Here is a 25,703-nt window from a genome sequence, read left to right as displayed (position 1 = left end):
GCACCATCAGGATTCAAGCAGGCCGGGCCGAAGACGGCTGTAATGCCAGAAACCGGTCCCCGGAAGCTTGTTTCCTTCCCAGTGAAAGAATTGGGTTTTGTAGTCTGGTCTGCCCTGTTCCCATGATGCACTGGGCCAGGGACATACTAATTTGCATACAGCCAGGTTCTGAAACTGGGATGGTGCAATGAGCTAAAAAACGGTGTTGGATTTAGCCCTGATCTCTTGACTGGGTGAGAGATTCTGCTTAATTCAGAGACTCTGTCCATCACCACCCCCTGTTGTTTAATTATTTTGTCCACCATAAGCGTGGAAGGGTATACTCAGACGTGAGTCCCTTGCTCATTGCACCATCAGGATTCAAGCAAGCCGGGCCGAAGACGGCTGTAATGCCAGAAACCGGTCCCCGGAAGCTTGTTTCCTTCCCAGTGAAAGAATTGGCTTTTGTAGTCTGGTCTGCCCTGTTCCCATGATGCACTGGGCCAGGGACAGACTAATTTGCATACAGCCAGGTTCTGAAACTGGGATGGTGCAATGAGCTAAAAAACGGTGTTGGATTTAGCCCTGATCTCTTGACTGGGTGAGAGATTCTGCTTAATTCAGAGACTCTGTCCATCACCACCCCCTGTTGTTTAATTGTTTTCCGGGGTAGTGGCGTATCCTGGTGAGCTAGGGTCCCCCCCCAACCTCCGGCGCTATGCGCTCTGATGTGCCACCGAGTCGACCCGTCTACAGGGCCCATGTCATTATTGAGCAGGCTAGTCGGAAGGACCCCCCGCACCGCCCATTAGACTCCACTGTCTCCAAACCTGCGCCCGCTGTACAAGCCGCGGATGCCACCAGACTCTGTCCACCACTCAGTCAGGTCCACATGCGAGGGGGGGATCCCACACAGCCGCTCCCCAATGTCGGCGCTTGAATGTCCGGCAGCGCTACGCTTTCCCCTGCAGTCGCTCCACCGGTGGCTGTTCCAGCAGTCTCACCAGTAATGACTCGCTGCCTGCCGTCCCAACTCTCCGTCTCACCCAGGCTCGCGCGTCGGTGCACGGATATCCCAGTTTCGCGGATCGACTTGATCCCCACACTTCGGCCACTGGACACTTCCGGCTCCTTCCTCCCGGCCTGGTGGCACTTCCGGTCGGCTGCTTCAGCTGCTGGAGTCCCCGGTCTCTGGTCAGTCTCCGGGCCGCTGGTTCACTCGACTGTAGCTCCGCCGTCCGGTCTCAGATTTGTACCGGAGTTCCTGCTGCCAGCACTACCCGGTCCCAGGTCTCTGGTCCCTCCTCCAGAGTTTGTGATTAGCCACGGATTCGTGTACGGATTACTAGCGAGGCCGCCTCTCTCTCGGAGCTAGTCTTCTAGGCTGCCGCCATGCTCGACTGCTAGCCACGCCCCGTTCTACTCCCTTTTTGACCATTGCTGCCAACAAGATACCTCAGTGAATATAACTGTTGTAATCTCTTCCAGTTCAATGTATTACGTTTTGTTGTTATCTTCCTTGGTGACATATAGTTAATGGTATGTTCCCTTTCCCCCCTCCCTCCGCCACTGGCATTGTTTGTCCCATGGAATGTTGGTAGGGCGTTTGACATAGAACGTTCACTGAGGCAAGCGGAGTGCGAGAGACCAGATGTGAATAAACACAGCTCTCCTGATTCACCGTGTGGCTGTCATTCATTCTAACAAATTGGCGACGGGGCTGCGCGGGGGGCAGATCTGGTCTTCCCCCGTTTATTCAGCACTGCCGTGAACCACGACGCCTGTCAAGTAACCGTGAGTCTCCCGAGGAATTGCGAACTGTGCTTTGCTTACGAGTTATCTTTGAGCCAGCGTTCCTTTCTTTTCCTCGTGGCTCTTCGCTCATTCCTGGAGAGGTTACGTGCTTTCTAAGCACAGGCGTTTAATGTTTTTGCTGTCGCGCTTTTGACATTTGCACGTAATTGACTTTGACACTTCCGAGTCATTGTGTTCCGCTGTGATTCTAAGTGGAATCCTTCTCGACGGATGATTAATTTTGCTGTATTCTAAGCGGAATTCCGTTGTATTGGAGGACTAAATGAGGTCGGCGCTTCTCATCGGGCTGACCACGCTATGTCTGTTAAAAGGAGCTGTCGTTTAAGGGGCACTGTTTAAGTTATTGCGCGTCATCTTTTCACCGCAAATGCTTCATTCCAGTCAGATGTTCCGCTTGTAGCTCTCCCTGTTTGACAGATAAGCTGACATAGCGCTATCCCTGGTCACACCCGGAGTTTACAACTGTTCTTCTGGACGGTTGTTTTATTTTGAGATGCCAAATCTTTACGTGGGTTTTTGAATCTTACTTCTGGAAGGTGCCAGCGCACAGTTGGGTGTGTGAGGAACACCAGGGCGTCTGTGTTCATCTTGGCAGATCCTGTGGGAAAACAAAGGATAGCGACAGCCCAGCGTCACGTGTTGTGGAAGCACACGTTAAGGAGTTGATCCTGTGATTTAGAGCTGTTATTTTTCACGCTGACAAGCACAGCTTTTCATCTAAAGCTTGTCAGAGAGTACTGTCGCGCTGTGATTTAGAGTTGTTATTTTTCACGCTGACAGGCACAGCTTTTCATCTAAAAGCTTGTCAGAAGGTACTGTCGCGCATCACGCTGATAAGCACAGCTTATTATTTTCAACGTTCCTGGACAATTATTCATCACTGTACTCAGGGGCTTGTTGTGAACTCACGCTGACAGGCACAGCGAAATTCAAATTTTGGTGCTTGTCATGCTGATGATTTACAATTTTTTTTTTTTGAAATAGTCATGCTGTTGGGCACAACTTATTGAGACTTTGATTGTGTCTTTGGTCATTAATAGTACTAGTTCTAACATATATTCCAAGAGTATCTTGTAAGCGTATTTCTTGAAAGTCATTTCACATTAGGTGTTAACACTGTATTGCTGAAATTTTCACCTTTTTACAGCCGTCCCCACGGGGGTGTGGAGTGTGTAGATTGTGTTATGGCTACTGCAATGTCACAACCCCCTCCATTTCTCAATGATGATGGAGAACCTCTCACTCCATGGAAGAATTGGGAGAAGATATTTGAATCTTATTTGAGAGCTATAGGAGGCAACAGATTTTCTTCAGAAAGGAAATTGCACATACTATTACACAATATGGGTAAGCATGCTAGAGAAATGTACGACAATTTACCTGAGGTTGAATTGGAAAATATTGGTGGAGGAGGAGGAGGGGATGCTCCACCAGATGTTTATCGTATTGCCTTGAAAAAATTAGAAGTTCAGTTTGGAAAAAAGATTAATGTGGTATTGGAGCGACACAAATTTTTTTCAAGGAATCAAGGGAAACAAGAAAGGGTGGTGAATTACATAGCTGTCCTTAGAGGATTGTCTTCCACCTGTGATTTTGGGAATCTCACAGATTCGCTTATCAGAGACCAATTGGTCAGGTGCACTTCTGATAGGAAAATACAAGAAAAATTACTTGCTGATGCCCCTGAATTGAAGCAAGCTATCGACATAGCTAAAAGCATTGAACACACAGCATTCTGTATGAATGAGATGAAAGAAGCGGTTGAGGTGAAACAAGTGTGTGAGGATGAAGTCTTGAAAGTGCCCAATAAGTATGAAAAAGGCAAATTTATGCATAAAGGTAGTAATATCCTAAAGGAAGAGTCTCACAATATGAAATGTTTCCGTTGTGGTAATCCTAATCACTTGGCGAATAGTGTAAAATGCCCAGCTAGGGGTGCCACGTGTAGGAAATGCAACAAAAGGGGGCATTTCACCAAAGTGTGTCATGATATAAAGAAGGAAATGACACATATGATTTGGGATGACGAAGAGCCAAGGGAGGACATTGTATTTATGGTTAATGAGCTGCTTGAAAATACAGGATGTAGCTATCCAGAATGTGAAATTATGCTTGATGGTGTGGCGTATAAAGTATATGCGGATTCGTGTTCACCATACACTCTTATAGATGAATCTACATTTAAAACAAAGTCTGTTGACAAAGTTTATGATGTTTTGCCTTCTGATATCAACCCGGGAGGTTACAACCATGATACCATACCAGTTGTGGGAATGATTGTTATGCACATCAGATTTAAGGAAAGAACTACTGTGGGCAAAGTGTATTTAACTAAGAAAGGATCGTGCTTACTAGGATGGAGGCATCAAAAGGACCTGGGTATAAGATTAGACCCCAATGCCTTGGAACCTGTTTATTTGATTGATCAACCCAATATTGGTAGTGAAGTGTGCGAGGAGTTTCCTGATGTATTCTCTAGTGAGTTAGGATTGTTAAGGGGTTTCCTTCACAAAATTAAACTTAAAAAACATTGCAAGCCCACAGTACACCGAGCTAGATCAGTCCCATTGGTGGTGAGAGATTCCCTGAAAAAAGAGTTGGAAAAATTGGAGTCCATGGGGGTGATTGAAAAAATTGAGAGTTCAGAATGGTTAGCCCCCATTGTGGTAGTTTCCAAAGGTGGAGGCAAAGGAATTCGTTTGTGTGTGGATCTCAGGGATCTGAATGCCAATATTTGGGTAGAGAGACATCCTCTTCCTAGAATTAATGAAATGCTCAGTGTGATAAAGGGGGCTAAATTTTTCAGTGTGTTGGATCTCTCGGCGGCATACCACCAGGTTGCCCTTCATCCGGAATCCAAAAACCTTACTTCTTTCATTACGCCATTCGGAGCATACCAGTATAATCGTATGCCTTTCGGGTTGGCGTCCGCGGCAGCGGTTTTCCAACGCATAATGCAACTCATCCTGGAAGACCTCAGCAAAGTTCTGTGCTTCCAGGACGATATTTTGATTTATGGAAACTCAGTATGCGAGCATAACTCTATCCTAAGAGTTGTTTTATGTAAATTGAGTAAAGCTGGTTTTACTACACAAAGGGACAAATGTAAGATAGGAGTCAAATCTGTGACCTACCTTGGGCACACCATATCAGGCGAAGGGATTAAACCAAAAACCAGTTTGGTGGATGCTGTATCCCTTGCTCCCCCTCCGTCTACTAAAGAGGAGGTCAGATCCTTCCTGGGATTGGTTGAGTACATGAGCAAGTTTGTGGAGAATTTTTCCAGTCACACAAGCAACATGAGGGAACTTTTAAAAAAATATATCACTTTTAAGTGGAGTGAGGAGTGTGATAAGGAATTCAAGTATATCAAGTCAGCTATCGCAAGAGCACCCACATTGGGGATGTTTGATCCAAATGAAAAAAACACTCTTACTACAGATGCTAGCAGTAAGGGCTTAGGGGCATCCCTCACCCAGACCAATGGTGGATGCGAGAGGGTCATTGCATTCGCTTCCAGGACACTGAAGGACCCTGAATCTAATTACTCTACCATTGAAAGGGAAGCCTTAGCGTGTTATTGGGCTATAATCCACTTTAAGTTCTTCCTGTGGGGTATCCCTTTCACCCTAAGGTCTGACCATAAACCATTGATTCCTCTATTTTCAACTAAGAACTTGGAGAGGGCCACTCCACGCATTGCCAAATGGGTACTGGCATTGCAAGGGTTCAATTTCACAATGTGTTATGTGGCTGGAGATAAAAATACCATTGCAGACTGTATGTCTAGGTTGCCCATAAAATGTGAGGACAGTGTGAGTGAACCACCAGATGAAACTATACTTGCGGTGGAACTTCCAGCCATAAGTGAAGAGGAATGGAAGAATGATTCTCAAGGTGACCCAGAATTAAAGGAACTGTTGAAGTTAGTTGAGAAAGGGTGGCCTGAGCACAGTAGAGAGTTACCTGCGAACCTCATGCCATATTGGTCTGTGAAGGACGAAATCTCCAGCATTAATGGTCAGCTTTGGAGAGGAAACAAGGTCATTCCCCCGACTGGCATGAGGAACAGGATTATTGTGCTAGCACACGAGGGTCACCCAGGAAGGAGTATTACAAAGAGTAAAGTGAGACAACACTATTGGTTCCCAGGCATGGATGGGTTGGTGGAAAGCATGGTAAAAGATTGTGAAGCGTGTGGCAGAAGTGACAAATCCAAAGTTGTACACAAAGCCCCCCTCATTCCAATAGATGTTCCCAGTAAACCATGGGACAAGTTGGGAATTGACATAATAGGGCCCATGAATTTCCTTAGTGCCAACCAGAGATTCATGTTCGTAATTATAGATTACCATTCACATTGGATCAGCACCAAGTTTGTCCACTCTATAACCACTCAGGATATGATAGAATTCCTGAAAGAAGTATTCTCTACAGAAGGCATCCCCAGTTCTTTGGTGACAGACAATGGGGTCCAATTTACGTCTGAGGTCATGAAAACGTTTTTGTCAGATTTGGCCATCTCACACATATGTACACCCCTTTACTGTCCCAAGGCTAACGGTATGGTGGAGAGGGCAAACAGGATGGTGAAGAATTCTATTCAAATGGCTGTTACTATGTGCGAACCGGTAGAGGAGGCCGTTAGAAAAACACTATGGTCTTATCATTCTGCCCCCAATGCTGTGACAGGGGTGTCTCCATTTGTTTCCCTCAAAGGGAGAAACCCTGGGTGTAAGCTTAACCCCAATTGGTTGAATGGGAGCAGTCCTGTGTGGGTGGACAGACGGTCTGTAAAGGACAAGGTGGAGCTACATCAAAAGGAGTATAAAACCAAGTACGACCAGAAATGGGGAACATCCTCCAGGAAGTTTTATGTGGGTCAATGGGTGGTGGTCAAAAGACCTGCTGTGGGTCGAGCTAAAGTATCCTCTTTCTCAAAACCTGCAAGGATACAGAAAGTGAACAATAACTCGCTGGTGTTGGAGGATGGTAGTACATGGAGTATGGATAATGTGAGTGCATGCCCAGATGTGTGCGTACCAACGGCCGTTGGTGAGCAAACCCCAGAGGAAAATTCATTGGACATGCAGGGAACAAGAGTGTCCAGGGTGCGCCAGCCACCCGGTTGGCATAAAGACTATGCAACATAAACATTTGTATTTTTCCTCCCCGAGGACCTTCGACTTGAGTTGTCCCTGTACAAAGGGAGATGTGTTGTAATCTCTTCCAGTTCAATGTATTACGTTTTGTTGTTATCTTCCTTGGTGACATATAGTTAATGGTATGTTCCCTTTCCCCCCTCCCTCCGCCACTGGCATTGTTTGTCCCATGGAATGTTGGTAGGGCGTTTGACATAGAACGTTCACTGAGGCAAGCGGAGTGCGAGAGACCAGATGTGAATAAACACAGCTCTCCTGATTCACCGTGTGGCTGTCATTCATTCTAACAATAACACTCCCCACTGACATCATTAATTGTATCATAAACATCTTCTGCATGTGAACAGGAACTCAGAATAGAGAGGTGAGCCAGTTTCTGAAGAAATAACATTGTCTACAGTGCATGCACTAACTCAGTGAGCTGGCCAATCTGATGAAGACTGTGATGTCCACTGCTCACCAAGTTAATGGCATAATGCATAAACGGTATGCACTGTGGAATTATGATTTCCTGACAAACAGGTGCAGGGCTCCATTAAAGAGGTTCAGATATAGCCCCCTGATAGGAGAAGCAGGCCAAGTCAGGCTTCCATCATTATGTGTTTGGTAACTGGAGGGCCAATAAATTAGGCGATGGCACCCCCTACTATTTAGGGCACTTTGAGTGCAAAGATTATACAAACACAAGTTACTATTATTTTTGTGGTATTTTCATTATGTCTAGCTTGCCATTCTGCTCTATCTGGTCAAAGTTGTTACAATTATTCTGAGATTCTCTTCTCTAAGCATGTATTTATACACAGCATGCTATTAAAACGATGGAGCTGGAGCACTCACGTTTAGATGAGCAGGCCTCGAGGCATTCTCTTTCAGTGCTGAATCTGTTTGCATTCCCATCGCAGCCTCCATACCAGAATTGGGAGCATGCATCAACCGCCTGGATGTAATACCACATGCGCTGGTAGTCCTTGCAACCCGTGCCCTGCTGCACATCTAAGAGACAATGACCTGCAACTAAAACAGACTCAGGGATTAGATCATGTGCTGTCCTGAGTGACTTCATCTTTACTGTGATGTGTTCAATAGTGCTCCTCTGAGGTCATATCGATGGGCACTAACAGAATATCAAGATCTTCACATCCACCTAAAATAATATTGACTCTGGGGCTGTATTACAAATAAAGCACACTGTCCCTCTCTGCCACAGTGCATAATTAACTGAGTGCAAACCAGGACTTTGAGCCCTATTAGAGTTAAATGTGCTGTGCCTACTGCAGTCACAAACTTGCCCCTGCAAAGGGGACCGTGCCAGTGGGGTAACAATAGCCCCCACGGTGCAGGGAGGGCCCGAGCTCCAGGGGCCCAAAGTCAGGCACTGTGCACGGGCAGCAGCTGAGAGCTCCTGACTGGTCCGGAACATGGGGGTCCCCCCCATGCACTTTGCAGGGGCCCCCCTAAAGTTTCGTTATGCCACTGGACCATGCATTAGTGAACGGGGTACTGGCTGTTTCAAACTGGTCGGCTTTCCACTGAGGTGACAGACCCACCCTACCCTTTAAAGCGAGCAACGGAACCCTAATAGGCAGGCGCAGTGAATTACTGCATCTGCCTGTAGGACTCTTGTACACCTCTTTGCCTCTGTGCCCTTCCTTGTCCATGCCTGTAATATTGCATGGGCATGAAGGTAAATGCATCCTGCATTTTCATGTGGGTGCGAGGACCCCCCTTGAGACAGAGCCAGTTCACATTTAACACCAGCAAGCTATTGAAGACAATATTGGCAACAATATGAAAGTCCAGACTCCTGAAGCATTCTTCAGTAAATTCATTGGGATTCCATTAGACCTAAATATGTTGGGCTTCTGACATCAAAAAGTTGTTTGTGGGTGGGGGAAATTAATTTAAACCAGTACTGCTGTACCACTCATTTAGTGAATGTCAGTATAGTCTAGCATGTGATGGGCACAAAAGGCAGTCCCAGACCAGATTTTTTTATGGGTATCATTTCTGTGGGGATTTGTTTACTCAATTTCAGCAATGGACTATTTTGGTGACAACTTGTAGCAACCTCTTAAAAACGTTATTTGATTTTATAGCAGAACAATAAAGACAAAAGCAAAATAATCACATGTTGGTGAAAATACCATGTACCATGTATGTAAATAAGATACAAAAATTCATCCGTGACCGTCTCATACAAATATTACGTACGCTCTGTAATGGTCAATTAGTCCATGAAGTCCGGCACATTTTGATCATAGTGGGTCATTGAAAAGCGATCAATATAAATGAACCTTACATAACACAACAACATGTTACAACATAAATGAAATGAATAAATAAGCAGGAAAGTAATAATAATATAATATAAGTGACTACCTATGGGAGCATATTGCTAAACGAATTACTGATAAGAGAATGGTGATGGATCACAACTGTAGCTTGCACTAGACAGGTTGGAGACTGTGTTCTATAGTGGTGTTGTAATCTATGTTTCCTTTACCACTATAAATGTTATCATTGAGAGAGCGACATGCTATCTTAAAATTGTAGGGGTGCACTATAATCACCCGTAGTCAGCACCCGCATATTTAGAAGACCATACTATTGTGTGATTTTAGAAATGCAACAGTAGGCCGGGGATCAGTGCAATATGTAAAAGTGTATTCCTAACATTTGCAGACTAATGTAGAGCTTTAACCGGAGTGTGATGCTTTGCATAATGTAGAAATGGTATTCAACGTGTGAATTGTTGTACAAGTATAAACGTGCCATATTAAGAGTTGCACGTGTAGCGAAGCAAGATGTGATGCTTTAACGTGAAAAGAGCTTATGTTTTAGAATTGAAATGTAATGATGCTTTTACAATGATATAGAATGTAATGCGTATAATATAGAATTAGAAATGTATTTAAACGTGTAAAGGCCTGGGACATAAAGAAGCCAGTAGAGGCCTATCCGAAATTTCTTTTGTCAGCCTTATCTAAAATTTTGAAATAATTCCTGCTGGGAAGGGTGCTGTTCTCAGTGAACATTGAAATGTAACTTCGAATGTGTGCAAGGTTGTTTCTCACGTATTTCAGGCCATGGAGCTTGTTAGGTGGAATGATCCATTGTTTAGAAGTTAGGCCGGTAGGAGTGAGGACGAGGAGAGGCGGATGGAATGTACATCTGCAACATTTGGACACCTCAATGGACGCTGGATGGATACGTGCCATGCTGGAAAAATACGCAAATCGACACCTGCCTAAAGGGGTGTGCCTTAGGACATGCCTACTGTTTTGGGATTTTGTATTAGGGACTGTACCCAAGGGTGGAGAGCAGAGGCAGTTTGGAAGAGCAGGATGTAGGCAGTCTTAGAGCAGATTTTGGGGAACTTAGGGCAGAGAGGAGTGTAGGAAAGAGCATCTTAGAACGAGCTCTGTAGCTTAGGCTACTTACTTGGAGAAAGTGATCGTACTTCATAGGAAGTCCTCACTGCTGACACCTTTACTCTTGCCTGGGAGGGATGTTAAGTAGGGATGTCACCTTAGAGTTAGTGTAGGGACAGACTAACCAAGTTCTTTTCTTTTCTGTAAATGCAGTAGAGACTTCAAGCAGGGAGGGACTGTCATTGTATGCCTAATGCTTCTTGAATTGACTTTGATCTTTATTCTGAGTAGTCTGAGACTCTTGCGTAGAATTATGTTTGTATTAGTGACGGTTTACTTTTTGAATCTCTTACCGAGATGTTTGTATGTTCAATTATTTTTGGCTTTGCAATACATTTTTGAACTTTAGTCCGTAGTCAGTGGTTCATTGAATTGGATTTGATCGTGGGTTGTAAAACTGTTTAAAGTCATGTATTTGGAAATCATCCCTCTACACTTCTTAGCAGGTAAAAAGATCTATTCGACCTGACTTGGGATTCCAGAGGTTGGTAAGGTAAAATCTAGATCAGAATCCCAGCTTCCCCATCATGAGCTCTCTAATGCACGGAATAAGGTCGAAGGGTACAGCACCCTCTTTTATTGAATTTTTTGGTAAATGTTCAAATGACCCAGAATTTTTACAATTTGCTTGATTGGTTCATGTTTTTACTTCAGAATCAAACCTTAGATACAATCAAGCTTCTCCTCAATGAAGTTTAGGTGTTTTTTTGTTCTTGTTTATATACTTTTTGTTTTTTCAAGTCAAAACATATAAAATGAGTCAGTTTGATTGTCATGTTTTAGGGGAAATATTGACAGTAACCAGTACAGCCGTCCTGCATGCAGCATCACGCTTGGCCATGAAAAACTGTAAATTTCACCATATCACCCGACTAATAACTTGCATAAAATGGCCAAATGGCGATATAAGAAACTTCTTCAAAATGGCATGGCTGACTTACAAATCTGTCTACTTAGCGTGCTAGCATGCCTTGCCAAAAGACTGACGACCTCTGCTGGCTCTCAGCAACTTAAATGAAATCTCAGGTTAACAATCCCCTGGTTCCAGAGAAAGCTCACATATGCTGGAGCCTTCTCAGTGGCCGCTCCAAAATATTTGAAATTCTATTGCTACACGAATAAGACTAGCGTTCCTTATTAAGCACTTAGTGAAAGACCGCCTACTGACCATCTCCGGATCTCCTCAGCACCCCCTCACACTGTAATGACTGATTTGTGATTTTGTTCATTTGTTTTTCTTATCTTTGTGTTAAATCCCTATTTCTCTTCAATCTGCCAACCCAACCTTCACCACTATGCCGAGTCTACCCTCTTTCTCCTATCAGCATATTGTTACACGCCATGTTTTCCTAATCTCTAAGGACGTTGTTTATTTGATTGCCATTACTTCAATTCTCTAAGTGGTGTATGTCTTTTCTCCCATTCTTACAGACTGTGTTTTACCAAAATGCGCATTGGTCAGATGTTCCTCTTCCTTCCTGTGGAATCTGGTGTTGCTGTATATTGCCTTTATTGTACATTGCCTTTTCTCTGGTCTAGTCTGAGCTTTATAAAGATCTCATAAAAATAAATCACTAAACTACTAGTGCATTTTAACTTGTGTGAACGACTGCAATAGCTGGCTTGCTTGCCTACATTTAAGGGCTGAGATTGGGGTCCAGGGCTACTGACCACTTGCTGCCATGAGTTAAGAGCTGTTTATTGCCCATTTTCCTCTGCCCTCTTTATCTACCTCTGGTTGTGAAGGCCCATAAGTGCAGGGAGGTTTAATTGAAAGCATTGTCTGCTTTTATCATTTTCAGAAAAAGGCAGTAACAGTTAGTCAAATTGAACTTAATAAATCAAGGGGAAAGAACACATTTGTTGCTAAAGTAAATGTGCATATAGATGATTTAGTAGGAAAGTGCAGGGGAAATTGGATAGTAACTTAAACTCTTCCTCTCAAAAGTGCAACAGCAAAACTGAAGTAGCCACAACTCAGCAGACAACACTGGATGGTAGGTCCTGCAACCTTAAGTTGAAGGATTTCCAGTCAAGCCGTGACAGATATTAACAGATAACTCCGAACCTGGATGTACATTCACTGTAGAGTGTAGACTATACTTCTCCACCTGTGCTGGTTTCATACTAACTCGCTGTCTTACAAGCCACATTGAAGCTGGAATCAAAGATCTCCTCCTGCACTATAAATGGACACATTTTCAGTTTCATTATTTTCATTCTAAATTTACAAAATTTAGTATTAAAGACATTTCCTGGTCACAAAAAAGGAACTAAAGCTAAGAACGGTATGTGGATAACAATTGAGATAGTTACTGTGTGATATTTAGGATATTGGATATGTGTACTTTCAAGAAATTGACAATATTAGAATCTTATAATGTTATCTGTGACTAAGCATTGACAGGGCAATGCCGAGCCTCGGACACATTGTAAAACAGAAGTAATCGATCCTTGTATCATCCGTGGAGTATGGCGAGCACTTCCTCAGGCAGTTGTCATTTCACAACAACTGTATAATAAAACAGAGCAACCCAAGCTGAAGAGGTACCTGGATTAATAAAGTAATATACCGGATCAATGGCTGACAGTTGCGTGTCATACTCGTCTGTTCTTGCACAACTTTTGTAGCAAACCACAAGGGTGGTACAATATGCTTCTATGCTTCTTTTAGCAAACCTCCCCCTCCTCTGATCTTAGCCTATGAAGGTTCCAAGCACCTGCAGGATTTTCCTGGTAGTGAATAACACCTTTCTTTCACAGGCAACTAAATCATAGTACCGTTCGGATGATGACTTTATCACATAGCCGCCCATGGTTGTAATGTCAACTACATACAAGCAGCATTTACGCATTGTTAACTTGGTTTTACCCCTGAAATTTACCAGTCACTTATTATTTGTTGAGGCCAAGTTTTTATCTAAAGAGTATTTGCACTGGAATTAACCTCACTGAGAACTGCATCGTTTACACTGCACTAACATTTTATTGCATTATAATTTCTATTGGACAGTGCATAAACAATATGTATATTAATTGTGTGCTTTGGGTTTTCATTTAACCTCATAACTGTGTTCCTCTACCATCCAAAGAATAGTTTGATTGGGAGCTTTTGTTCCAATGTTCCAATGTATAATGTTATAATAATTTGCACACTGATGACAGAATGGACACATTGCTAGATTTCTTTAGTAAATTGAAGTTAAACAATTATATTCATTTAGCTTGTTCACCCACATAGCAGGCAATGAGGAAGCTATATTGACACTTTCTCTAACTGCAGTTTAGCCCATAATGTTGATTACGTCATAAAATTCAGCTTTCTCTCTCAAACAGTGGCCAAAAAAAACAATAGTTTAAGTTTAACTTCAAAAAAGGTTCCACTCATTGCACAATTGGTACCTACCCGAGTCTCTCCCTCTGGCCTTCACTCTTGCTTTCTCCACTGGCACCTCAATGTCTTCATTGTCTCCATTCTCCTGCTCTTCAGGCTCCAGAGTGGCGGCTACTTCTGCATCGTTAGTTGGCTCAGGGGCTTCAAATCCTTCAATATATTCTGGATACGGAACTCTGCAAAAATAAAGTGTTGTTAAACTGCTGATACATTTCACATTTATGTTTGTACATTTCGAAGCCTATGTCTTAAGTGACCTACTTATGTTACTTACATGGACAAATTATGCACGTGGAGCAGGTCTGTGAGGACCGCTCAAGCAAGTACTGCAAAATGCAACAAGGGTCTCCTATTAATATACAGTAATTGGGAACCATATATGCCTGGCACTCTTCACCCCCTCTCATTGCTCTCTACATACATCATGGCCAGTGACATCACCTACTACAAGGAAAAAAGGTATAACATGTATCGCCCCTTTAATACTCTTTCCATCTGCAGCACTGGTTCAAGATTGTTACAGTACTACAGCTCTCTGGCTACTGCTGGGTGGCTCCTCCTTTATTATACAGTTAGTTAAAACCATAATATACAAACATATCAATACATAATGAAAAATAAAATGTAAAATATAAAAGTCCTAATCAGTTTCTTAATGCTAAACATTATGCAGTGCGGTTAAAATAATGTTAACAAACTTCCCTGCTCTTGCTAGAACCTGGGCTGAGTTATTGCTAAAACACAAATCCGATGCTTCCCTGCAAAGTCTCAAAGTCTTTTCCCAAAAAAACTGGAGCGGGGTGGCAACTTAAAAAAAAAAGTTAAAAGCGTTATGTCAGAGTCCAGAAAGGCAATGCAGCAGCTGACAAAGCTTGTTTAAATTTGCACTTAAGTAAAAATAGAAAAATAAATTAGCACACATTTCGGATTGAATATGTGTAATGAGATAGAAATTTGAGGCAAAATTTGGTAACTCACTCCATCTGCAAAATCAACAGATGGAGAATTCTAAGGATTTTCCTCCTAGGGACGAATCACTTTGATATTAATCAAGGGTGATTAATCTTGGAGGGATCAATATATGACGAATATTTATTATTAACTACATGTTAATCTCAAGCTACTTTTTAGGAATTCCAAGGTAAATTTTGGAATTCCTTTTTGTTGCTTTCTTTTCCAGATTACTGTGGGATTCATATTTTAAGGACATGTAACCCTCCCCCACTTGTGTGTAATACTTCGTCATCAGGTTTGCTCTTCATTGGGCAAGTGAAGGGTCAAATTATCTCAAAGGCTCTCAAATCCAGGTTATCTTGATCGAGATATTTTTTAAGGAAAATTATTCTTATTGTTTGTGAGAGCATTGTTACTTGTGAGGCACCCTAAGTACATATTAAAATTACTTGAAGATGAACAAGAAGACTTTCATTAGTATTCCTTACCGTAATATAAAATACAAATCGTGGCCAAGAAGGTTGCCTATTCTCTCTCATGTCCTACTGCGAGGTCATTTTGCACTAATGCACTGACTACTGTAAAATAAGTGCAAAACGAACAATTGATTGACAGAATGTAGAACAATGTCATACATTCACCCCAGTGCAGAGCTCTGGGCCTAAATCCATCGTTTTTTTGCTCATCATGCCATTCCAGTTTGGACCCAGCCATATGCAAATCAGTCTTGACCCTGCACCCAATGGGAACAGTCCAGCCCTAACTGCCAGGCCATGTCCTCCCTGGACTGGAAACAAGCATACTAGGACTGGTTTCGGGCTTTCAGCCCTCATCAGCCAGGATAGCTTGACTCCAGTGGCATGGAGAGCACACCCGTCCCACTCGGGATGACAAATGCAAAAAGAACAGTTGATGGACAGAATGCAGAATAATGTCAAACATTCACCCCAGTGCAGAGATCTGGGCCTAAATCCTTTGGTTTTTTGCTCACCATGCCATTCCAGTTTGGACCCAGCCATATGCAAATCAGTCTTGACCCTGCGCCCAATGAGAACAGTCCAGCCCGAACTGCCAGGTCAGGTCCTCCCTGGACTGGAAACAAGCATCCTAGGACCGGTTTCGGGTTTTCAGCCCTCATCAGCCAGGATAGCTTGACTCGAGTGGCATGGAGAGCAAGGGACTCACGTTTGAGCAAACCCGTCCCACTTGGGGTGACAAATGCAAAAAGAACAATTGATGGACAGAATGCAGAACAATGTCATACATTCACCCCAGTGCAGAGATCTGGGCCTAAATCCATCGTTTTTTTGCTCACCATGCCATTCCAGTTTGGATCCAGCCATATGCAACTCAGTCTTGACCCTGCGCCCAATGGGAACAGTCCAGCCCGAACTGCCAGGCCAGGTCCTCCCTGGACTGGAAACAAGCATCCTAGGACCAGTTTCGGGATTTCAGCCCTCATCAGCCAGGATAGCTTGACTCCAGTGGCTTGGAGAGCACGGGACTCACATCTGAGCATACCCATCCCACTCGGGGTGACAAGACCATACAGATGTCAGCGCACTGTACATATCGCAGTTAGGTCTTTGCAAGAAACAAAACCACATATAAATACAGATACAAATGCAGATACATTATATCGAAAACGGCTTGGAGGATCCATGATCCCAAGGAGTCCATATGAAAAAGATCAGGCTAAATGACTAAGATGACTAGTGAAAGAATCTAATCATCAGATTTTTTTTTAACTTCTTTTTATAGAAGGTAGAGGAAGGGTTTGCCCTTGTTTCTGACGTCTGTGTGTTACATATTCTAGGGACTAGACCAGAGAAGGAGCGGTTTTTAAATGTATTATTTTTTTACTTCTGCGGCTTCAACATTAGAGAGTTAGAGCTTCTTGAGGATCGGCAACTGACGAAAAGTTCAAGTTTTTCAGACAGGTGTGTTGTGGTGAAGGGTCTTGTGTGTCATTGAAGCTATCTTCAACAGCGTAGTTCAAAGTGGCTCTTAGCGGAGCTAGCTTTGCTTTGGGTAGACCAGCAAGGGTAGCGCTCCCCTAATCCAAACGGGAGATAACCATGGATTAGACTGCTAACTAAAAGTCATCTTGGGCAAGACAAGTTTGATTTTCTTAATATGTTTAGTTGGTAGTTAGCTGTGGTGGTACAGATATGGTCTTGCATATTCAGGTTTTTTTGTCCAATATTATACCTAGTAATTTAGTAGAACCAATCATGTGTGGGGTGCAGTTGAGTGCAGTGAGTTGCTTAAGCCACTCTTCGATAGGGGCAGAGTGATTGTGTGGAGTGATCATGAGGATTTCAATTTTGAAGGTGTTAAACATGAGGTGATTGCAGGTCAGCCATTGTTGGGTTTTCTTTAGGGTGCAGTTGAGCAATTCGATCTCATTGGGGGAGGACAGTTTCAAAATACAGTTGTGTGTCATCAGTGTGTATGTGGTAGTGAATGTTAGAGAGATAGAAGATTGGTAACAGGTTCCATGAACAAGTTGAATAAGGTGGGTGAGAGTGTGGCTCCTTGGGGATCTCTATTCATGACTGGTGTGATGTCAGGTAGGGTTTGATTGACCTTAATTCTTTGTGATCTATTCTGAAGGAAAGAGGCAAACCATTTTAAGGCGAGTCCTGATAACCCCATCCTCTTCTCAAGAAGGTCAATCATACTATCATGTTTGACCATATCAAAAGTGGAGGAGAGATCTACTAGTATAAGCAGGCAGGGTTCGTTCTGGTCCAGCATTCTCAGTGCGTCGTCAACAATGTGTTTAAGGATTGTTTCAGTGCTATGCCCCATTCTGAAACCCGATTGATGTCGGTAAATGTGGTTGCAAAGTTGCATGTGTACGTATTTCTCTAAAAACTTTGCTAGAGTCAGGATGTTAGTGAAAGGGCGGTAGTTGTTGAGGTCATGTCGTGTAGTTCCTACAAATATATATTGGATCTGCGTGTTTAGACAACATAAACTAAGAGATTGGTGTCCAGACTGATTCCAGACAACCACAAAGGATATGTTCGTCTGTAGACCAGCTAGCTCACAGTGCCACTATAAGCCCCACATCCTTACCAAGGAGCCAATAGTTTCTGGCAGGTATCGAACATGGCAACTCTGTCCCCTCAGGGACCGTGGAAACAGTACAGTACTTTTTGCTCAGTCACTCGTGCTCACTTTGTCTCAGAGAGATACTCAGAATAAACGGTGGAGACATTTTCAATAAGTTTTTATTGAACCAGCGTCATTCTAGTATAAAATACGTGAGCTGCAACAACCATAAAACAGAAACAGATATATATGGTTATGAGCACCAACAGAGTAAATAAAATGTAGAATTCTACTATAGTGCTAAAACAATGACTATATGCAGGCATATAAATACATGGCAGTAATAATGCGTACTCCAACAATGCGAACCCTAACTAGATGTACATCAGTACACCTAGCATGTATATAGGTGTATAGCCAAGAATCCCCCTAGGAAAGAGCCAACCTCATTACCTGATGTGAGAGAACAAAGGACCCCATCTTGGTCTTGAGTTGGACACCCCGCGAGGGATGTCAGACCACTGTGTGCTGGAGTGTCTGCGTGCAGGGACCCCAGCATCTTGTATCAGCATGTCAGCATGGAAGTCATTCTCCTCTGGTTTGACCAGCGAAGAAGTGGCGCTTATATACCCAAAAGGTACCCTCAGGGGTTCTACCTAGATGTGTCATGGTACTGTAGGTATGTCGGCCAAGGATTACAATTGTGATGACCCTTATACAGAGTAATTATGCAGAAGATGGTAATCCTGCTGTGATACTGAGAATCCTCATACATAATAAATGAGAAAACCACACAACATGTATGCAGCATCTAACTAGGTACAAGTTCAGCACCAAACCCATTATGTAGAACAATGTTGGACAAATATAAGTAAACGGTTGTGTGACTACCTAAGCCTATATCGGGGTACATTGGGGTTCATAACAGTCAGACAGGTCTGCATTTGATTATTTTAGAATAGGGGTAACCTGACCAATCTTAAAGCAGTTGGGAAACATGTCCTGAGAGAGAGAGGCGTTGACAATCTTGGACCGAAGAGGGAATATGGAGGGGTAAGCTGTTTGGTGAGCTTGGCAGGCAGGGGATCATTGACGTGGTTTTGGGGTTTTATTGTTGTGAACATTGTGACTAAAGTGTCTTTATTCGGGATTTTGAAGGAGCTCCAAGTAGCATTGTTTTAGTAGTATAGCCAGAAGGACGGGGTTCTAGCTGGGTACTGAACAGGTAGGAGGCTAAGCTGGGCCGGAGTAAACAGAAACTGTGAGTGTTGGTTAGAATTACTTGTTGTTTGATGTTTTTGAATAATTTTTTGGATCTATTTTTGGCATTGTCTAATTGCTCGCTGAAGTATTCTGCTTTGGAGTTTTGCATGTGTTTGCTGTAGGAACATAACAAGACTGGGTAAGGTTGAGGTCTGAGAAGACCTTGAAGGACTTCATTAAAGGATCATTAGAATCATTCCAGTGTATGTTAAAGTCTCCGAGGAAGATATCATTAGTGAGACAATCCGATTTGGAAGAGATGGTCTCCATTATTTGTGTCAGGTTCCTATACTCACATCCAAGGAATCAAGTTTGAGTCAACGGCACCCTCTCGGATCTCTTCTCAATCGGGTGAGGCACCGCTTATTCACACTAGCTATAAAGCCACTTGCAATGTGGGTCCGATGTGATGGCCACATCTGGGGTTTTGTATGAGGACAAGCAGTAGAGGAGTTGAAAAGCTCTTTAAGTGGACAACATTCTCCTGTTTACTGCACAGCCCCCCCTCTCGGGTCCTCGCCTCATCTAAATGCTCTCCATATGTGGAAAGGCATCTAGCCTGCAGGTCAATTGTTATAAGTCTCTCTTAGTCCCACTGAAGGGTGCCCTGAGCGTAGTGGACTGGCAGGTGCAATTGCCGATCTGCAGATTAAGCTTAAATATACTTTGGAATACATTTTGCCTTAGAGCCAAGCCTGAATTTGACCCCTCTAAATTGTTGGCAGCTCTTGCCACAAGGTCCAGACTCCCAATGAACATATTCGGTAAGGTGACGTTGTTTTAAATGAATATGCTACATGATCCAATCCTTTCCCTGCCTGTTACCCCAGGCTTGGTTCTAAAAAAAGAACAGCCAAAATTTGCTCCATTCTATAGATGAACAGGTCGGCCAGAACGGCGTATGATAACTGCGCTGAGTCCACAAATGACGCAGGGCTGGGCATGGAGGATGAGAGGAGAGGATGTAGCCTTATGGCTAGAGTGGTCGACCTCGAAGCTGGGGAACCGGGTTCGAGTCTGGGCAGTGAAGCTCAACATCCTGTGATTCTGGGACAACCATTAATTCTCCCCGTGCCTAAAAAAATGAATGTGTCCATCAGTAACAAAACTGGTACCCATGTAAGGCGATCTGACACCTGATGTCTCTGGTCTAGCTCGCGGGAATATAAAACTCTAAAAAAATATTTTTACATTAAAAATGGTGGACATTTGTCTATATTATTGGGCTGTACAACTTCGGATGGCGAATGACTGGCTGAGTGGAGGATGGCAAGACCCGGTGTTCCATCTCAAAGTGGCCCGAATTGGTAAGGATGAAATACTGCACCACAACAAGTTTCCACATTTGAAATGGGGAATAACATTTCAAAATCGGTATTCTTTCTTGTTTCTAGGCATATGTCCACCTGCTTTAAGAAGGTGTCTCTATTCCTGAAGTTACCAGGCCACTTTTAATCCTGTTTCAGAAGAAAATGTGAATATGTGTCCAAATTTAACCAGACCCATAGAAAAATGTAGCATCTACAAATATGAGCAGTGGAAGGACAAAAGTAATGCTTCCATGCTCCAGAGGAGGGACAAACACATGAAGGGGAAAGAAGCTTACTGCAGCTGCCGAATAAGAAGCAAGCAAATTACTGTGATTATGAAGCCTCTGAGCCCACAGTTTGAAAACAAAAGGGCTCAAAGAACCAGCACAGGTGCTGTGTAGGTAAGGCCTATAAACAACTAGGAATGTTAATCCTATGCCAGAGGCACTTCCAACAGTGCTAGACAAATTAGATATGCAGCTAAACTGTTCTTCCTCATAAATATTCCATACCGTCTCTAGATTGATGGCATTACTTGGAAAGATAGGACTTTGACTCTATTGAGACCTCACAAATGACACATGAAACACTCATTTGGCTTCCACCTATATTGAGAAAACCACAAGAGAAATGGTTAAAAGTGAAGCTCTTTCCTGTTAGTGGAGTCCTGTTACAGACATGGAGAGGTCTCTTTGGTTTCTGTTGTTTCTTTGTTTCTCTGTTCTCACACTTCTTTGAGATAGTTATATTTGGTGATATAAAAATTAATAGGCTGTGCATCAGGAGTGTGCTTCCTGACATTTTAAGAAGATGCCACCCACAATGAGCACTTTGGCAGCCTCCCTGCAACTACACAGTGTGAGTTTGCTTATCAAGTCAGTGCTCAGTCCAGCTAAATAAAACTTTGTTGTTCATGGTCACCTTTTCATTGGCAGTTTCACAGAAGGGACAAGTAAATATGAAGTGCATTTTCAATAGGTTATTAGATATGTCATATAAATGATCATCTTTTCCAATTTGATGTCAATTGTTTCTATTCGCAGTTTCACTCAAGTTGGTAATAAAAAAATAATCAGTGGCAAAAACATTACGCCTGGATTTAATGAGGTAAAGAATGTGCATTAGAATGAGACACATTGGAGGGAGCCAGCTAGAGGGGACAGAAAGGGCTATAGTGTTGATGTTGTCTCTAATGCAGTTCAATGCTAGCACTCAAGTGGAAGAGGAGGGATACACCCAGACAGAGATCAGCATTAGGTGAGAGATGAATACTCCACAGCCCTGAGCCAAAAAAGTGATTTATAAAGTCTCAAGTCAATGGCTGACAGAATCAATGGCTCATGACTTAATGGATAATTTGGCATCATCATAGATGGCAGTTAGTGAGAGGTCCCACACACCTAACGGGTCACCTTTTAGATCCATTTCTTTCGAACCTGCAACGCCTTCAGGTGGCTCCTCCAAGACCCATGACCTGGACAGACCACTACCTGATCTCTATGTCTCCTTTAATAACTGGGCACGAACCCACGTCCATGAGCGCTTATACTACTAAAAGGCCATGGCATAAGCTTAATATTACAGAATTTGTCAGCTACATCTTGTCCTATTCCCCCCAGCTACATCCTAGTGCAGACTCCGCTGATACGGACAGGAAGGAATGGGTCACTTCGGCCCTCAATAAGTTGATACTCTTCCGCCAGGTAAAGGCCAGGAGTAAGCCCTCTGCCTTTTGGTTCAATGAAACACTGATTATTGGGAGAAAGCGTTGCAAGGTGCTTGAGAGCATGTGGAGAAAATCTTATGACACTAGGACAAAGTCACTTTACTTGAATGCATTAAATTGATAGAAACAATCAGAGCAGAGTTCTTTTCTTCTAAAATTTCAAACAGCAAGAACCCTGCAAAGGAAATCGTTTCCATTATCAAAAGGTTAACAACTTCAGCCATGACCAAGTTGGCAGAGCAATCTAATGACCACTCCAATAGAATCGCAGATTTTTTCCGTGGGAAAGATCAGGGATATCTGTGCCCAGTTCCAGCCTAATGCTACTGCTGGGGTTGAGCCCACTCTTGAGTGTCAAGAGGAGGCACTTCCTTGGGCAGTTCTTAATTAACTGCCCCCTGTTGACTTACCCTCCTTTTCTGTTTGATGCATCTTAGTGAAATCGGGCTCACTGGATGTTCCCCTCAAACCAGATGAAATCCTAAAACTGCAGGAAATTGTTATTCCCTGCTTCCTTGACATAGTCAATCTTTCACTGTCCTCTACTATTCTTACCCCAGCATGGAAGCAGGCAAAACACATTCCACTCTGAAAAAGCCTTCCCTTGACCCTTCCAGCCCTGGTAACTACAGCCCTATATCCTTACTCCCTTTCTTAGCAAAAGTGGCGGGAAAACACGTTAACAAAGTTCTAGTGGAGTTCTTATAAGCCAACGGCATTCTGGACATTCACCCAAAATGGCTTCGGGTCCCATCTAAGCTCAGAATCTGCTCTCATGTCTGTCACTGAGATGCATCACAGAGTTATGGATTTGTTTCGATTAGAGTGCGTCCTTCGACACCGTCTCTCATGAGGTGCTTTTACAATGCCTTCATGACATAGGCATAAGAGGGCAAAGCAGTGTCCTGGTTCAAATCTTCCTTTAGCCACCATTCTTTCTAGGTCCTCCCCTCCTTCCTTCATCTCCCAGACCTTTGGAGCATGAGTTTCTTCAGGACTCCTCTTGAGCCCCACACTGTTTAACTTATATGTTAGACCTTTGGCAGAGATAGTGAAACATGTAGGGGTCTCTATTGGCTCATATGCAGATGATAGCCAACGTATCATTTCTTTTTCTGCTGACTCCTCTAGGTATATTACTAAATTTCAGATTTGTATGCTGTCAGTGGCCAGCTGGATGGATGGCAATTGTTTAAAATTAAATTCGAGCCAAACAGAGAACCTACTGTTTGGCAACCATACTAGCCATGGGGAAATCTGTGGTGGCTGGACAGCCTTGGGCACCCCTGCACCTAAATCATTGGTGAAAAACCTGAGCATATGGCTGGATGACTCACTTAGTCTTGAGAAGCATGTACCCACTCTGGCGGGCAATTGTTTTGGTCTTCTGAGAAGACTAAAACCTATTATTGACCTATTCCAACTGCATATTCGCCAGATGATTACTCAATCTCTTATTCTATCCTACCTAGACTACCGTAAAGTCCTCTATCTGGGTTGTACGAAATCTATCCTTAAGAGGTTATGGCCGGTCCAAATCACGGTGGCCAGATTGCTATTGTCTCTCTCAAAGTTTTGTTCTACTTCAGGGCCTCTTCGCAAGCTCCATTGGCTTCCATTGGAGAGGCAAATTCAATTTAAAACTCTTAGTACAACACATAGAACCACGAATACTCAAAGTGCTTCCATCCTTTCTGATCTTATGAGATCTTATCTCCAAACCAGAGCCCTTTGCTCGGCCCAGCTTAATACTGGCGGTAACTCCCAGGTTCCACAGGAAACATGCTGGTGCCCTCTCTTTTCAAGTTTTGGCTCCAGCTCTTTGGAACAGTTTGCCCCTTGAGCTAAGAAATATCCAGAATGATTTTGATTTCAGAAAAAAGCTTAAAGCCTGGCTTTCATCTATCAGGAGGTTCTGATCTCTTCTGCTGCTCTTTTGATGTGGTATTCTAGTGCGGTGGTCAGCGTTGCTGGTGCAGCTGTGAGCTTTGTAAATTTAATTAGATAACATAACATAACAGATGCTGATCGATGAAAGTCAATGATTGATAGAGCCAGCCGGAAAGCCCACTCTAGCTATATTAACAGTAGAAGAAGCAAAGGCCACTCTATATTTATTATTAACAGTAGGTCTGCTTGATAGTTGCACTACCAAAACCCGTGTATAATAAATGAGAAGTGAATTCTCAATAAAATAATGAATGTCTGTTGTGAATGACCCTTTTTTCCATTATTTTTCCAAAATGGGGGCAGACTTGCATTGGCAGAGAGATGCAGTAGTAGTTCTGCCTGTGCTGTTCTCAACTATGGCCTTGCATACGAGTGCCCTGGTGTTGTTTGAAATAATGATGGCACTTGATAAAATCCGACACTATTCAGTTCAGAATTTATTGGGTGCAATAATTATTGACTATTCCCAACCTGCAGCCTCAAAAATGGCACATAACATGGATTTTGGTGCTTGGAACGCTAAACATTGCTTGTCGTGGTTTTTATCAGGCATTTTCCCTCTATAAATATTGGCAGGTTTAAAGTTTATCCAAGGGATTTGCATGTTATCACACCACGTAATTACTGGTTGCGGAAAAATCAGCAAAGCTCATAATTCCGATATGTGTGAGAACAATAGTTATAATAGTACATATCAGAAGTTACCCAGACGTGAAATTGAAGGCTAAAGGTCTACAAATGAGTGGCACCCACAGAATTGGGGCAGCGTGTAATGCATAAATACACATGCATGGCTGACAGAGGTTTGCAACGGCCTCTCCCAGGACACCTCACAAGTTCTGCATTTCCAAAAGATTCACTTCTTTAGCACTCACCTCTCCACTACCGACACCAGTTCTGCTGGCAGTGCCCGTGCATCTCCTCGACCCTGGCATTCTCCTCGGATCCCTGGGGGTGGGTAGATGTTTAAGTCTCCTGTGAAGAGGGTAGGAAATATTATTGCACATTCTCTTTTTTGGGGGTTTCAGTGTAGCATGTCTTTAAAAAGGGTAAAATAATTGGTAATTCACAAAACGGTAACAGCTCCTTGTCAATGGGCATCAAGTTAGTTTTATTTTTCCTTTTTTCAGAAAGTGTCTGCTGCTGTCATTAATATAGAGCATTATTCCTTCCATGGATGTGATATGCTGCATCTTTAAGAATCTCACATAAATGTGTGGGAAATCTGCTCTTTTCCAAATTCCAGCATTTAGAAATTTTTATCAGAGGAAACATTTCTTATAAGGAATACATGCCAACACTCTGGGGCCCATTACAAGTTGCCTGTATAATTCCTTTAGCTGGTACAGCCACCAGTCTCTCTGGGAGTCAAGACCTCTATGAAAACACTGAGGGATAGAATTTTTTCACTGCATGCTTTGCCCAATACCCAGAGAAAACCCAGCCCGACCAAAAATGAAGAAAAACAAGTGTGAATGTGTGCACACAGTACTTAATTTGTAAAAACATAAGGGCCTCACCAGGATGCCACAGCAACTTGCACCACCTATTGCCCCTGCTAGCACTGCCACTGACAGTACCAACACAACTACTAACAATCACACTCTTACACATGTGAGAATTTAGACTATTCCAACCCCCCAAAAGTCATACGAATGT

At 43.1% G+C, this 25,703-nt stretch overlaps 1 protein-coding gene across 1 annotated transcript in view; it reads right to left on the bottom strand.

The window, feature by feature from the left end:
• LOC144784828 (collagen alpha-4(VI) chain-like) overlaps positions 1-25,703 on the bottom strand; it is a 509,156-nt gene that overhangs the window by 47,264 nt on the left and 436,189 nt on the right. The window contains exons 39-41 of the mRNA XM_078663887.1: positions 24,920-25,019; positions 13,794-13,957; positions 7,794-7,970 (exon numbers count right to left, since the gene is read on the bottom strand). Coding sequence (XP_078520013.1) covers positions 7,794-7,970; positions 13,794-13,957; positions 24,920-25,019 — 441 coding nt within the window. The remainder of the gene's footprint in view (positions 1-7,793; positions 7,971-13,793; positions 13,958-24,919; positions 25,020-25,703) is intronic.

The sequence above is a fragment of the Lissotriton helveticus genome, chromosome 10, assembly GCF_964261635.1.
Source record: "Lissotriton helveticus chromosome 10, aLisHel1.1, whole genome shotgun sequence".
NCBI classification, from domain to species: Eukaryota; Metazoa; Chordata; class Amphibia; order Caudata; family Salamandridae; genus Lissotriton; species Lissotriton helveticus.
Note: the sequence above shows the minus strand (reverse complement) of the source record. Positions and strands in the feature narration are given on the sequence as shown.